The sequence below is a fragment of the Oncorhynchus clarkii genome, chromosome 4, assembly GCF_045791955.1.
Source record: "Oncorhynchus clarkii lewisi isolate Uvic-CL-2024 chromosome 4, UVic_Ocla_1.0, whole genome shotgun sequence".
Taxonomy (NCBI): domain Eukaryota; kingdom Metazoa; phylum Chordata; class Actinopteri; order Salmoniformes; family Salmonidae; genus Oncorhynchus; species Oncorhynchus clarkii.
In genome coordinates, this window is record NC_092150.1 from 48,164,345 (window position 1) to 48,180,870 (window position 16,526).

The 16,526-nt window shown below is 41.6% G+C and overlaps 1 protein-coding gene across 7 annotated transcripts in view; it reads right to left on the reverse strand.

Moving 5' to 3' along the window:
- LOC139406903 (ephrin type-B receptor 3-like) overlaps positions 1-16,000 on the reverse strand; it is a 99,201-nt gene extending 83,201 nt beyond the window's left edge. For 6 of the 7 annotated variants that reach the window (XM_071150047.1, XM_071150044.1, XM_071150046.1 and 3 more), the window contains exon 1: positions 15,264-15,905. In XM_071150047.1, coding sequence (XP_071006148.1) covers positions 15,264-15,327 — 64 coding nt within the window. In that variant the 5' untranslated portion in view covers positions 15,328-15,905. Of the gene's footprint in view, positions 1-15,263 lie in introns of all 7 variants that reach the window. The other variant, XM_071150048.1, reaches the window with a different exon arrangement.
- Between the last annotated feature and the right edge of the window lie 526 nt (positions 16,001-16,526).

Below are 16,526 nucleotides of genomic sequence, written 5' to 3' on the forward strand. Positions count from 1 at the left end.
TCTATTTCAAGGCCATCAGATTGATAAACAGCCACCACTAGCACAGAGAGGTAGCTGCCTACCTACAGACTTGATATCATTGGCCACTTTAAATAAACGTAACACTAGTCACTTTATTAACGCCACTTGAAGAATGTTTACATATCTCACATTACTCATCTCATATGTACAGTATATACTGTATACTGTATCCTTCACTATCTATTCTTTACTATCTATTGCATCTTAGCTGCTCTGTCACTGCTCATCCATATATTTTATACTTATATCTTCTTATCCCATTCCTTCTTATCCCATTCCATTCCTTTGTGTGTATTAGGTTTGTTGTGGAGTTTGTTAGATATTTGGTTTTGTTGTTGAATTGTTAGATATTACCTGTTAGATACTGCTGCACTGTCGGATCTGGAAGCATAATCATTTTGCAGCACTCACAATAACATCTGCTAACCATGAGCATGTGACCAATCAAATTGAATTCGATTTGATTTACTGCCAGTGCCAGCCCATAGACAAATATTTAGCTAGCTAGCTAACATTAGCATATTTGCTAGCTAGAACAACCTAGCTAGCTAGCTAAGGACACTGCACTAACCCGGCAGCTAACACAGGCAGCTGTTTCATGAAAACTAGCTAATCCATTGTGACTTAATTATAATGTCAATAATAGCTACAGTGGTCAATAAGCTTGAGGGAAGTATTTAGTATTGTGTGCATTGTATCATTGTATCTGTGCACTTGGCTACCATCCCATAGCCTTCATTGCATATGAAGTGAGACTGGATCATCCCATGGCTATATGGAGAAAATGCCCGATTATCCTTTTTTTGTTAGCTCCCCCATGTGGGGGTTCATGCTCTCTAATTGGCTCAAAGTCAAGTGGTTGGCCACTGACGAACATTGCGATTCTACAAGTAGAATCGGTAGGTTTGTTGCTACTGAGTCTTTCAAGAGAAGGAACGGCCTCCCACTGTGATACAAAGTCTATCGGCAGTGAGTTTCATGCTATAATGTTGACTTCCAATATTTTACCCTTCTGCCTCACTGTGACCCCAAAACACTGCCCATGGCAAAGCCAACAGGCAAATTAATAAAGATCATATTCTGATGACTTGCCTCATCATTCAGTTATAGCTTTCAGCTATTTCTGTGACCACAGCTGAGAGCTATAAGAACTATGACAAATTAATTGGCTACAAATGAATTGGCTATTCAAATACAAGACTGCTTTCTTGAAACAGAGATGTTCATCTCAATGTGACTTGCCTTGTTAACTCAAATAAAGTATTCTAAATGTACTATACCTACCTATATGCCAGACAAAATATGCAACCTAATTCAATGAACACACACATACTGTAGTTGCCATCTACCTTAGACACACACACAAAAACATATATATGAGAGCTCTTGATGGTCTGGGTTAGGTGGGGTTCGTTTGGGACTGGCCGAGTCAGTCCAGACCACAGGGCGTGGATCAACCCCTGCCTGATTAGTCATAGGTAGCTTCCCAAATGGCACCCTATTCTCCATGTAGGGCACTACTTTCTGTTGGGGTCTGGTCAAATGTAGTGCACTATATAGGGAACATGGTGGCATTTGGGACGCAGACTAGACCTGACCCTGAACCACAAAGAACCACTAAGAGTGGGGATGAAATATTGAGGCCAAAAGCACAGGGGCCTGTAAATCTGACTCAGAACCTGTGTTTATAGCTCTAAAAGCCACACCATACAAGGCTGCGATGGATAGACGGACGCACTCACTGTCCCTGAGCAGTGATGTCACCACCACCACCAAAACTAGGCAAACTTAGCTAGTCTGCGTGGGGGTAAAGTTTTGGTTACATGACTGACGTGGTTTGTGCGTGTGACATCTTATTGACCCGCATTGTCAGGGGTGCATGATTTTTTCAACCTGCTCGTCTATGAATGAGCATCACAAACAAAGTGTGGAAATGAGATGGCAGAATGTTTGTGCCACATCCTGACTTTCTCTGTTAGCACTTATGCTGTGGAGGAAATCAAAGGGTGTGACACCTCATCCATTTTATCTCTCTTGAGGTTTGTAGTCAAATGACACCAAGCACACCAAGAGGAGGATCTGGGAGAGGGGATTAAATACTGTAGCTTAAACTAAATTAAAGTACCTACTCAAAAAGTACCTGCATACGACTCCATTCAATATGGGTGTCCAGATGGAAATAAAGTTCCATGAGGGGGAAATTCTCAAATTTGCTCTCAAACAAGCAACACAAGACCAGAAGTAAAGGTCAGAAGTGCGATGGCATGTTCCGGCTGACGGTAGATGTTTAGAATGTATGGATCGTCGAGAAACTCAGTCATTAGTGATGGACTAATTAGGGTTTAGAGTCGAGTTACCTCGCGGTCTCCAGCAACGATTGAAGCGAAGATTCATTAATAAGTAAGTGCAGTGGCAGCTTTGCCGCTTAATTAGCAAAGCAGAAAAAATGCCTACTCCCAAGAGACCAACCCAGTCTGGTATTAAGAGGCTGGGCTATCAACAGCACTCACCTTCCTCCCTACAGCATTGATTGATGGAGAGCTAAATTGAATCTCTAATCATCACCACACTTTTAGCCCGCGGTCCCATAGGGATTCAGAGAGGGCAAAAGTGTCTTTGGGGTTAATGTTTTCAGATCCGTCTTCTGACACCAATGGTATAAACATCGACCCCCTTGTTCACTGACCATTCCCATCTGGTCGGGGGTTATTTGACTCTGCTGTGTGTTCCTGCTCGCTTTCCTGTCCCTGGCGATTGTTTTCACACTATTCACCATTCTGCCGGGTATTGAAAACCTGCTACACCTCACGTGCCTCGCACTTAGGCACCCTCCGACACCCTACAGCAACAGATTGAATTACAGCCCATTGAAGACCTTGTGTGTTTTCCTCCATTTGTACTAATCTCTCTTTTTGTGATGTCTGACAACTGAGGAACCTGTTCTTGGAGAAGCCAAGGGCGATGGGGACAGGTTGAAAGAGAACGCCATTGCAAACATGTCATGTAAGTGTCGGTGCTTGAACTCAAACTGCATTTTTTGCATACAGTCGCCATCATTTCGTGTTCATGGGAAACAATGTCACAGAACGAGGCAGAGAACCGCAGACTCCTCTTTCCACTTCAATAGAGGAAGTGAGTCATCTGACTGTCAGCCCTTATCAACAAGTGGACACATCAAAGGACCATGGGGCAGTAAATATCCCTGTCTCCTAGCTTTTGGGATTTCTATATCACAAGGCTGGCAGATAACGGGAAGGGAAATAATATTACTACAATTAGAACCAAACTATTGAAGGATGGGAATCAGGGGTACAGTAAAGGGTGGGAAAGGACAAAATGAAAGAGTGACGGAGGTGAAGAAAGAGAAAGTAAACAGAGGAGAGAACGGGAGGCATTGTCTCCGGTTTGTTTAAAAGTCTACCTGTTTGAATGAGGACCGGTGAACCTTTCGTTCTTCCTCTTTGGCAAACCACAGCGCCAATCTGTCTACCCAGTTACAAACTCAGGGCCTAAACGGCTGCCCGTGGATAAGCCCGTGGAGTTGTTCACGCGCTAAATCATCACAGAGATATACAGCCCTATTGTTCCTGGAATTAAGCGACAATAAAAGTTATTGGACAGTATAATCTCATAAACGGTTGAGCAAAAGCAAACAATGCCGTTTGAATTTTTGCCCTAGCACTACACAGCTGATTATCTTGCAGTCTCTCTATCTATTTCTCTCCTTCTATCTCTCTTGCAGTGTCTCTGTCTCTCAGACATGGTCAGAGATGCTGTCTTGTGGCACAATGTTGCCATTGATCGGCACTTGGTTGCTTTGTCAGATTCATTAAAAACAACCGCGGATTCCTTCCAGCCTGCATCACAGCCCATACTTTTCATCTGGTAACCTGGGTGGTGAGTGAGAGAGAGAAAGAAAGAAAGAAAGAAAGAAAGAAAGAAAGAAAGAAAGAAAGAAAGAAAGAAAGCTGGATCTTTCTTCCTAGGTAAAAACTGGATTAAGCTAGTCTAATTGAAGATGAGAGGATATAGTAGATATGTAACACTGGTCCAAGGTAGGAAATACAATCTGCCTTCTCTGATGCTCACACCTTCCCAGAGCCCACCACCACCACCTTCAACCCCCTTTACCTTTCCTTCCTCACCCCCTCTTCCTCACTCATTTTACCACAGCTCCCCCCAAATCTCACATGGGTCACACTGTCCCGCATTGTCAACACTTTCAACACCTTTTTAAATTAACTGTCTTGCCAACACTGAACCAAGTGGCTTTCTCTCTGCCTCTCTCTCACTCTCTTTATTTCTCTGTTGCTCTCTTTCTCTCTCTCGGTTCAGGTTCAGCTTCAGTAACTGATAAGCCTTCGACTGCGGCTCAGTGGAGAACCAGAGCGCGAAGCTCAACCCTGCAATCATACATCTCGCACCCAGTATGGGAGGCTTCTCGCAAGGCAGGGGGTTTGTGGATAATCCCTGTAGAAAAGGGCTGCCCTGGGTGAGCACTCTCACTGCCTGGCTGATATATGTCACTTTGCAGATGTAGCTATCTGCTGGACCCATGCCTATAGATCAAAAGGCTTTGATACACCATATCTGTGAGCTGGTGTGGTGGTTTAGTCACCATATGGTTTCATCTTAACTAGATAAAAGTAGATATCGTGTTTTTATCACTCTCTCTACTGTCTATGTCTATCTCCATCTCATCAAGCACCATATTCCAGTGGGTCCAGCAGGGGTCTTTCAACTGTCTGCATGTTTCAAACCCCTTGCAGGTATTAGAACATCTGCCAATGATAATAATAAAAGTCACATCAGGTTTGATCAAACCACGCTCAGAAATGTAATTCTTTCAAATGGTACGCCAAGATTGAATCCTTCAAAAAGATATCTTCACAAACACTTGACAAGGACACTCATTCGCTACATGATTAAAGCTTGCTGTAGATAAACAATCTACAGAGTAAACATGAATATATAAACAAATCACAATGACAAGACATCTCCTATAAGGCTATTTTTATTTAACCTTTATTCAACTAGGCAAGTCAGTTAAGAAATAAATTGTATTTTACAATGACGGCCTACCCCGGACAAACCCGGATGACGCTGGGCCAATTGTGCACTACCCTGTGGACTCCCACAGCCGGTTGTGATCCAGCCCAGGATCGAACCAGGGTCTATAGTGACGCCGTTAGCACTGACATGCAGTGCCTTAGACTGCTGTGCCACTCGGAAGCCCAACTACAGATGGGGGTCCTTAGATTTATATATTAAACCTATTGCCTTGGATTGCATAAAGGTACAAATCTGTGGTTCTACCACTGAGCAAGGTGGTTAACCCACTGTTCACCGGGCGCCAAAGACGTGGATGTCGATTTAGGCAGCCCCCCGCACCTCTCCGATTCAGAGTGGTTGGGATAAATGCAGAAGACACATTTCAGTTGAATACATTCAGTTGGACAACTGACTAGGTATCCCCCTTTCCATAAAGCATCTCATTCCCCTATAATAGATAAAGTTCTCTCAATAGCCCCGTGGGGGACAGCACTCTGTGCCCCCAACAGGGGCTTCCGCCACTGAAAATACCAGTGGTGTAAATTGTTTTTACTTAAGTAGTTTTTTGGGGTACTTTACTTTACTATTTACATTTTTGACTACTTTTACTTCACTACATTCCTAAAGAAAATATTGCACATTTTATTCCATACATTGTTCCCTGGCAACCCAAAGTGCTAGTTACATTTTGAATGCTTAGCAGAAAAGAAAAATAGTGAAATTTACGCACTTATCAAGAGAACACTACGTCATCCCTACTGCGTATGTTCTGGCGCAGTCACTAAACACAAATGCATCTTTTGTAACTAATGTCTGAGTGTTGGAGTGTGCTCCTGGCTATTCTTAAATTTTAAAAACAAGAAAAGGGTGCCGTCTGCTTTGCTTAAAATAAGGAATTTGAAATGATTTATACTTTTACTTTTGATACTTAATTAAGAATACTTTTAGAATTACATTTACTTTTGATAATTAAATATATTTAAAACAAAATACTTTTAGACTTTTACTCAAGTAGTATTTTACTGGCTGACTTTTACTTGAGTAACTTTCTATTAACGTATCTATACTTTTACTCTGGTATGACAATTGGGTACTTTTTCCACCACTGGAAAATACACTATGGTCACACACACACTCAGAGACAAAGACCAAACAATCAGAGAAACACACACACTTCACAGCTCCCTCAGTCCCGTCTCCCCAAATGGAGAAGTGTCAGATTGGCTAGGCAGTAAAACAATGTCTGCCTCAACTCAACACCAAGGCATTTGGTCTTTTAGTGCACCGGATGCACGTAAAGACGAAAGATGCCTCACTGCATTTTTGTCTTTGTCCCCTAACTTGGTATGCTTATTCATGCATTTAAAAGAGCATAGGGCATTGAATGTTCAATGCCCCGTCTTTAGCATTCAATGCAAAGGTTAGCGGAACTCTTCCCACAGACAAAACCTTCAGGAGGTCATAGTGGGGAGTGTGAGGATTATCGTCACTGTAACGGCCATTGGCGGAAGAAGGTGAGGACCAAAGCGCAGCGTGGTACGTGTTCGTCATTTTAATAATGGAACTGAACACTGATTAACAAAACAACAAAGAGAACAACCGAACAGTTCTGTCTGGTGCAGACACAAAAACAGAAAGCAACTACCCACAAAACCCATGTGGGCAAGAGCTACCTAAGTATGGTTCTCAATCAGAGAAAATGACAGACAGCTGTCCCTGATTGAGAACCATACCCGGCCAAAAACAAAGAAATACAAAAACAAAGAAAAAGGACATAGAATGCCCACCCTAGTAACACCCTGGCCTAACCAAAATAGAGAATAAAAGGCCTCTCTATGGCCAGGGTGTGACAGTCACTCTCGACTATCGTACATTCTATGCAAGCTGCATCACGTTGAGAAACCCTGTTTAAGTCATTAAGAGTGAGTACTGTCAACATTGGTAAGTGGTAATAGGGGGTATGGTAAAGTCTGCACCCATTCATGAGAAGAAGCTTCCTTTTAGCAGTGTGTGTTGTTTGAAGTGTAGATTGGGAGCAGGTGGAGCTGGGTGTTTTAACTCGGATGGAGTTTTAGTGCCAACTGTAACTCTCGACTCCCACGCCATGAAGACACACAGGCACATTGGACATACACACACACACACCACCATTCACACACAATGCACACTCGTTTCACACATCTAGTTCCATTAATCAAAGTGGACGTTCACACCTAGCGCACTAACCACGACTTCAGTCAGTGCCTCCATGATCCCCTATCATCACACCTTCTCTTTATGGCAGTCATTTTGAAAAGTAGCTAAATGTGTGACCAGTCTTTAAAAATGTATCCAAAATACAACCAATTGTCTGGAGCTAAAGCTTACATTAAACTATTTCAATATGTTAAAAATATCTTCTTCTTCTTTCTCTTACATTTTAACAAGACTTGCGAAGCTGAAACCAGGCGCTCAATTTTGGAACGGCCGACAGATGTGACTGTGTTTTTGAAAAGACAAATATCAAAGATCCCTTTCTGCTCTATCAGCAAAATTGGTTACAAGAGCCTGTAGCTCGTAAAAAATGGGGGGGGGGGGCTGAAACGGATCAAACCACTGTGCATTGCAGAAGGAGAAGTCAGCTCGGCTCTCGCCAAGTGACTCTCGGCAGAGTAATGACCATGGCATGCTCATAAAGTGTGTTCGTCTTCTCCCCCGAGCGCCCCCGACCTACATGTGAATAGCACATTGGCCCTGAACTGCTAGCTGGCGTCGAGTGATGCTCAAGCACCCTTCAGCGCTATTGGCTTGTCTGTTTGTATCCTTGCATGAGTGTTTATGTGTGTCGACAGGCATGAGTGGCTGTGCATGCATATTTCCCTGTACAATAAATACACATCACCACTTGTTTCCTTTTTCATCCTTAATTAAATTTTTATTCAAACAAGCATTGCCCCAAAGGTTTGATTTTGTTTGGGAAGCCATTGTTACTGAATAAAAAGACTGGCTTGGTTAAGATGCAGTGACTTCCTTGTTTCGAACCGACAGAAGGTCAAAAGGCGTAGGTCCTCAGTTGCAGCAGAAGAAAACACACTGGGGCCTAACAGAGCCACGTTCAGCAGGCAAACGTTGTGGAACGATGCAGATAGAAATGTCACGAAATAAAGACGACACGATTCCTTATTCTAGACGTCAGATTGTAAAGTTTGTTCTACATAACATTTTCTATCTGACTGTTCTACAGCGTTGTTCCCTGCTGAACGCACCCCCATTCTAACCCAACCGAGTTGTCACACATGGTCATTTCAGATGCGCTTTATGGACGTCCGATGTGGAAGGGGCCTATAAAATGCCTACTTTGATGGAAGTTAACATTATGTATAGCATTTCACCAGAATTTTGAAACTCATTAATATGGTTCCAGTTGGATGGAAACTATTATTTAAAACAAAAGCAGACTAAGGGGCCAAGTGGTAACACACCCACCCTGCACGCACATACCCACACTCACTTTTAGTCACTTATTTTCGGTTGATAAACTTTTATAGTCGACTTGAAAGGGAAAAACCTCAGAGAAAGCACCTTCTGACTTTGACAGTGACTAAAGAGGTAAAGGAGTGGCGCTACTACCCTAACGCCAGCTGCCATCATGTGACTTTGTTTAGGTGGCTTGAGCTGTCTCTGTTGGCTTCGGCAGTTGGCACTGTGATATAAGACATGGCCCTAAAGCCGTGCCACAGCCACCCATCTCGCTCTCTCCAAGCGGAGTGCAAGTCCCCCCTCTCTCTCTCTCTCTCTCTCTCTTCTTCTCTTTCTTTCAATCCCCATCTTTTTTTGTCTCCCTCCTCTCCCTCGTTCCGCTCGGCTGGCTGTAGACAGCACCAGTGGGAATTTGGCAGTGGGCAGGCCCAGACACATTTGCTCCTCACGCTCTCAGGAGCGGGTGTCAAAGACCTTCTATTCGACAAGACCCTTCATCAGCTGCAGGACAGCCCTTTAGAGGAAGAAAGGGGGATCTCCGTAAGCACACACACACACGAAGGTCTGCAACCAACCACTTATACGTTAATTAGCCAGCCATTCACTTCACAGCACAATAAATCCACCCAGAATATTCTGTCTTTATGGCATCCAAAATGTAGGCTTTACAGTAACCCTAATAGACCCACTGTCCATATTGTCCATCCAAAAAGGTCACCTAGTTTTCTTCTATGACATAGAAGTTCCTGGTGTGCAAATGTTGTATATGGATATGTGAGCAAACGTTCATGTGCTACGTGACCGTACCATCAGCATTCACATCCCACTGGGCACACACTGGCTGAAACAATGTTGAACCAACGTGGAATAGATGTTGAATTGACGTCTGTTCCCAGTGGGATGTGACCATTCACATAAGCACTCCTGAGTCCCATAGCATCAATAAGCCTGTCAGCTCTCTCTCTCGCTGCACAGCCACAGCCCCCCACCAACCAAACCCCATCTGAGCTCCTTACGCCAATCTGAACCAAAGACACTGAACATCTGTTCAACATGGCCTCTCCTTAGCATGTGACCTTCAACTCAATGGGGCCCTATCTAACCTATACCGTGTCAGAGTGTGGAAGATGCCACTGTTTTCCAGTTGTCATTCTTCTCTTATGGAGGATTTGACAGTTGTAAAGTCACAATTGATTCACAATTCCAGGCTGAATCATGATTTGACAATTGTGAAAATAAATTGGATTATAATGATGGAATCATAACATTGTAGTTTTACAATAATTATACTACTATTATAAGTATCATCATCACCACTATCATTCCTAATATTATTGCCTTAGATTATAAGTGCTCAATTACTCTAAAATCCAACAAATTTGGATTCAATTGTTTACTTAATTACATTGCTTTTGAATTTGACAAAAGTTCATATTATTCTTGACAGAAAAAAAAAATTCACATGGAAAAATATACCTACACAATTATTTGTTATGCATTAATAATACTCTAACAACAGAGTACTGTATTTTTAATAATGGCCAAACTCTACATGAAAAGAACATGTTCAATAAACAAAATTAGATGATAAAATAGGCTACAACTATAATTCACGGAATGGAAAACAGAGACCATAACTGTATATTAATAAACCTTAATGCTATCAATTTATGAAAACCCTAGACTTCATAAATAAACTAGGCTTTTTGTAATCAATCATTCTATACTAAAAACTGAAATTATTCAAATATATTTTCACCCATGTAATTCAAAAAGTCAAAAATCATGCAAAATGTAAAAGCCTATATGCGCTCATGGCCATTGTGCTGTCTTGCTCTCGCAGAGTGGCCTACGTGGCAATTAGATTGGCACACTCTATCCGCCAGACCATTTGATTCCAACCGCCTGTTAAGAAATTGCCTTAATTGGTGCACTTGAACGTTTCATCCTGTGGACTACTCTGCAATAAAGACCTGCACTCCAATAGATTGTAAGGCCAGGGATATTCAACTGGTCAAAAGTCGCAGCCATTTGGTTCACAGACAATAGGAAGGAAGCCAATCTCTTGCATCACTCTATTGATTATCCGGTTAAAGGCCTAAGCGGCGCGGTTGTCCTAAATCAATATAGCCACATCGATTGCGACACTCTGGCTATAGGGAAGTTTAGACAATTAATACTTTCAATAGTTCACCACAGCATGCCACCATGGCCTACAACAGTTTTTCAAAGTATTAACGCAAAGTCAAAAACGTATTGATAATACATTAAATTATGATATTATTAGCATAGGCTATACATATAATTAAGCTATTTTAATACGTAAAATACTCGTAAGTGTTATAATTATTAAAAAAATATATATTACAAACTGCATAAATTATTTAAAACGTCTAAAGCATTCAATTAAATCCACTGTACTTTTTAGCCCTGTCTCATTTTGCTTTGGTCAGTATTTCGTTTAGGTCTAATAAAGTATATCTTTAACAACAACAACAATAACCAGTGGACAAGAATCTACATTCTGTCGATTATGTCATATTCAGAAGTGCCCCAGCAAGGTCTCCATATTGAAAGTGCTAGTTGCGGCTTATTGTGAATTGTTTTACAAATTCTGCCGTCCAATTTCCCCCTCGGCCCCTAAGAGGGTTTGGTTATAACAGTTTTTGACCTTAGTCCCAATCATTTATTTTGTCCATTCAATAATGCCCATTATGATCCCTAACGACGTTTGATGAGCATTTGCCTTTGAATGCATTGGCCTATGTAACATGGATTCTCCGAGGTGGGCGCTCAGAAATGGATCTCTCTGGACGCACTACAGGGTCAGTAAAAAGTTAACAAAAATCCTAGTTCATTCAAACAGAATAGCATGTTCTAAAAAAAAGCTGGGTAAGGCTTCCCTTATTTAACACAGAACAAGTGTGCCGAACAAAATGGGTCAAGCAATAATAATGCTGATGAAGAGCCTTCTAGGCACGTTGAAGAGAGAAGGATTAAACCTGAGAGAGAGAGAGAGAGAGAGAGAGAGAGAGAGAGAGAGAGAGAGAGAGAGTCGCCAACTGCAAATTAAGGACAGGAAATTAGACCTGCAGAGGTGTGATCTTGGGCCCAGCATAAAAGCACAAGCTGGTGCGTACGAGGCTCGCCGCCGATTGACGCACACCACAATCAAACATAAATAGCAACGCTACGAGACAGAACGATTATGCCATGGGCATGGGCTAAATATGGTGAAAAACTCATCAAAGAAAATAATCAGCACTTTAGTTGGGGGAAATCCATACAAAATCAGAACGATTATGCCATGGGCATGGGCTAAATATGGTGAAAAACTCATCAAAGCAAATAATCAGCACTTTAGTTGGGGGAAATCCATACAAAATAAACTTGATACGGTTTGCACCTGTAGGCCAATCTACAAACGGCAAGCAGTGACAATAGTAAATCAAGCCTGTCCCAGTCAATTGCACGGCTTTCAAAACACTGGTGCTGTGAGGTTAGTTTATGCACTGTCTGGGAATTCATGAACTGAGGAGGGAGGGTGGGCTAATGGAAAAACGAAGTTCAACGTGCTTGAATTGAAAATGGTTATCCTTTCCCTAGAAAAACAATAGGCTGCAAAGTGAAGGATGGGACCTATAAGTGAAATTAAATACGCGTCAAAGTGGGTAAACGCGGTTCCAGATTGCCTGCAAATCGTGATAGATGTTGTTGTGTGTGCTGTGTGCACCGCTAACATATCTGCTTCTGCCTCTATCTTAAACCTCTATCATAAACATAATTTACAATGGGGAAAGAGATTAACGAATCCCCCAGTGCACTAAAATGCCATCGGGACAAGTTATGTCTCCGATGGAGCTCCGAGAACCGATAGCCACAGTGCTTCATTCAAACAACTCCCGGTTGTTGGCCACTTTATCTATGTAGCCATGTACAGTACAGTAGGCCTCGTGAGGCTTTAACAAGATGAGACTTTGGCTTTGTTTTCAAAGTATTTCAAGTACAACATTTCAAACAACTACAAACAACATTAACTTGAAGTCAAGGGAATTTTAAAGCCAACCATAGTGCGTAAAAACGCCCAATAGGCCTAGAATACTAGGCTATTGCCACAATATCCATGGCTCATTTTTGCTAAGCAAAAGATTAAGTCACATGGTCACACTATGATGTTTAGGCGTAGTTCATGTGTCCAGAATTAGGTCACACAATATACCTATTGGGGTATCAAATTATTTAATTCATCAGGAATATGTTTCATTAATAATTTAACATATTCAACGGAATCGTGAACGTGGATGCTGAGCATACGAAAAAACATGACCTATAATGCAAAAATTCTAAAGGTGTTTTCTTTTCAATAGGCTATGGGAAAAGTTTTCTCCAAAACGGTGCAATGTTACTTTTAACTTGTCCCTTGTTAGTAGCTGCTGTAAATTGGGTAAAATATGGGCATTCTCTCGTTTATAGTTCCTGGTCAGACCAGACGCTCCGTGTGGTCGTGTATTGTTCCCCGGGCGGTCGCTTCTCCCGAAATCCCCATATAGTATGCTCCCTCTCAGAAAAGTCTCCAGCGCATGTCATAAATCACCTGCCCATTTTAAACGCTTAGCTAAGCCCCGAACCAGGTCAGCAAAGAGAAATGTATGGCAGCACTTATGGTGGAAATAGGTTGTTCTAACGACATACATCAACTTCAGCCAAAAAATGACTATTTGCATTGCCCCCCTCTTTTACACCACTGCTACTCTCTGTTGTTACCATCTATGCATAGTCACTTGAATAACTTTACCTAAATGTACATATTACCTCAACTAACCGGTGCCCCCGCACATTGACTCTGCCGGTAACCCCTTGTATATAGTCTCACTATTGTTATTTTACTGTTGTTCTTTTAATTACTTGTTACATTATCTCTTATTCTTATCTGTATTTTTTTTAAACTGCATTGTTGGTTAGGGGCTCGTAAGTAAGCATTTCACAGTAAGGTGAATACCTGCGTATTCGGCGCATGTGACTAATACAATTTGATTTGAACATTTGATTTCAAAAGCTGCACCCATCATTTCGGTGCCGTTATATACCCTGACACACCACTCAAAATGAGTGCCTCCCACTAGGCATATCTTGAATGCTACCTCGTATCAGTGTAATAACAGGCCTAATATAGTCTACATAGGCTAGGTGAATATGTGAATTTCAGTGCACATACCAACCAATTCATAATTTACCGCTTCTTTTTGACATAAATTGGTCTATAGTCTACTTTATGCAGAATGATTGCGGGCACCAATGAAACAACAACGTTTATCAGATAAGCCGTGTAGGCCTACATTATTTTGACTCACGCTATAGCCTACTTCACTTTACCACAACTTCAAAGGCCGACTTTGAATACAACAGAACAACCGATTGTTTAAAACACTGTCTAAATATGATAATGTTATAATCCCGCACAATTATAATGTCATTTTATATTACGATCTGAAATTGGGTCAAGGCTCGCTCGTAATCAAATAATCCCAAGAATCATAAAACAGTGCATGCTATTCGGTTTCACTCTCAAGTATAATCGAAGTTCAACACCGTAGAAAGCTTATCTTATCAGTGTAAATTCAAAGGAGTTGAAAATGTATTGACAAGTCATGAAAGTAGACAAGAAAGCTGTGGGAGAGGGCCATTTAGTAAAAACTATGGCACACTGTCCTACTTTTCTAGTGGCAACAGTAACACAAACCAGCCGGGTAGCCTACAAGCCGCCTTGCTACGGCAATAGCCTACAAGCTGTAGGCCCATTCAAACCCACTGTGTGCCAGATCTGTTTCCCCATTCTACACCAATGAATAAATGGTCCACTGTTAGGCAATAAAAAGCTTTTTGCTTTCATATGTTTGCTGCTTGACAGAAAAAGTGTACTACTTTCGCTAAAATTGCTCTACATATTAACGAATGAAATTAAAATATATTTCACAGTAATTGTGTAGACAAATAGTGTATTATCCCAATTTACAATGACTCAAACGCTTGGCTTGCAATTAATCATAAATCAATAGCAAATATAGCTAGCTACATTTAGGCTACACCTTGATGTAATGGTTTGAAAGCCAAATCTGCTAAAAACGTAATTACTTGATAGGCTTCTTGTCAAACTGATCCACTATTTTATGCAATGATGAACCTTCCAAAATACTAGAATACATTTTAATGTCTGGGGCACCAATTGCGCTGCATACCCGCGGAGCTGCAACCTACATAGAGCTCCGACTCCCTGTTGAGATATAGGCTAGTGTTGCGCTAATATCCTTAGGGTAAGAATGAAAAAGCAAGCATCAAGAAGAATGAGTGATCTTAAGCGGAAAAATACACAACAATCCTTGAAATGATACGACTGTTGAGCATTACAAATGTGTATTGAAAATCGGCTTGGGGTTGTTTGGGGTTGTCTGCCGTTGCGCAAAGCTATCTGTGGGAGCGAGTTCATATCTGTTCAAAATGTTCTCTCAGAGCCTGATAAAAATAAATCGTTTAAAATGCTAAAATATAAATACGAGAGCTATAGGTCGACGAGGGATAAACTTGTGTTACTCTGATTCGGCTACTACCAATGCGCACTGCTGTAGCCCATTGGCGGACCTCATGAGAGCTTCGGCGTTAAAACCCAGGGCGAACAGGGTCTTAACGAAAAGCATAAACAATAATAAACCACAAAAAATATGAATGTGTCTTACCTTCAACAGCTGACGCCATGGCAAGCAAGAGGCTGCATAAAACCAGAAAGTAATCCATTGTCATAAAGCGGTCAGTCCGGACATTAAATAAACCCAGGGGAGAGCGGGAGGGAGGAATACAATCCGGTGTTCCGAAGCTCCACGCACCCAGTCTAACCGCGTCTGGCACCCAAACCCAGAGTTACCTCCATAAAACCAACAAGATAAATATCAATATGAAGGAGGTATGAGAAGCTTTGTGCAATCTAGGAGCCCTCTCCTTTTCAATAATTTTCAATGGGTTTATGCAAGAAACGGGAAAGGGCAAAAGTTGTTCAACCCGTAAACTTCGCATTTGGCAATCCCAACAACCATTCAGTAAATATCCCCGATTATGTTTGCTGTTATGATTACGCAGGGAAATGTAAATCCGTTTCACCGGGTCCGTCGGGAATATTCCTAATACTTTTTGAAGTCAAGACGTTTGATATTTCCACACTTCTTGTATTAATACCATAATGCAGTCCAGCTATGTCTGTAGTTTAGCCTACCCGTTTATATGATCAAGTGTTATTCCCGGAAAAAATCTCCTTGGTTAATATATTGTAGAAATGTCCCTGAGCGAATTATCGGCGTGGCTAGAGAAAGTTTATACTCCGCTCGGTGTGTACATTGGAATTGAGCACGATCGTGCAGAAACAAGGGAAGAGTGAAAGAGAGAGACCGGGAGAGAGAGAGAGACCGGGAGAGAGAGAGACCGGGAGCATAGGAGGAGGGGTTATAGTTAAAGCAGCTGTCAGTCTCTTATACGGTCACACCCCCACAACCAGCTTGTTAAACTGATGCTCCAGGGCCACTGCCTTTCTCGGGAATCCCAGATCAGGCGTTTCAGCGCGGACAGAGCGCCCCCTGCGGGATACTCATGTTATAGTGGTCGATTTAATGCAACACTACGGAGTTTCTGCTTATTTTCTTTTTGATGAAATAATTTTCAGCTTTTGCAGCAATTATGTGTCTAAAACAGAGTCGAATATTCAGGGTTTTCAATGGACATTGTGTGTTATCAAAATACAAAGCCCAATGAACACTGGGATTTTCTGTAAGTATAATTGTGTGCAATTCTCACCCAGTGTACAGACCTACACTTTCAGAATCTCGGTTTCTGAAGAAATACAAATTATAATATGCGGAATATAAAACAAAAAGTTGCATTTTGATTCGCTGTAGTTTACTGAGAACAATAATTAGGCTACACACTTGAAGCACATGGATAAAAACTCCAGT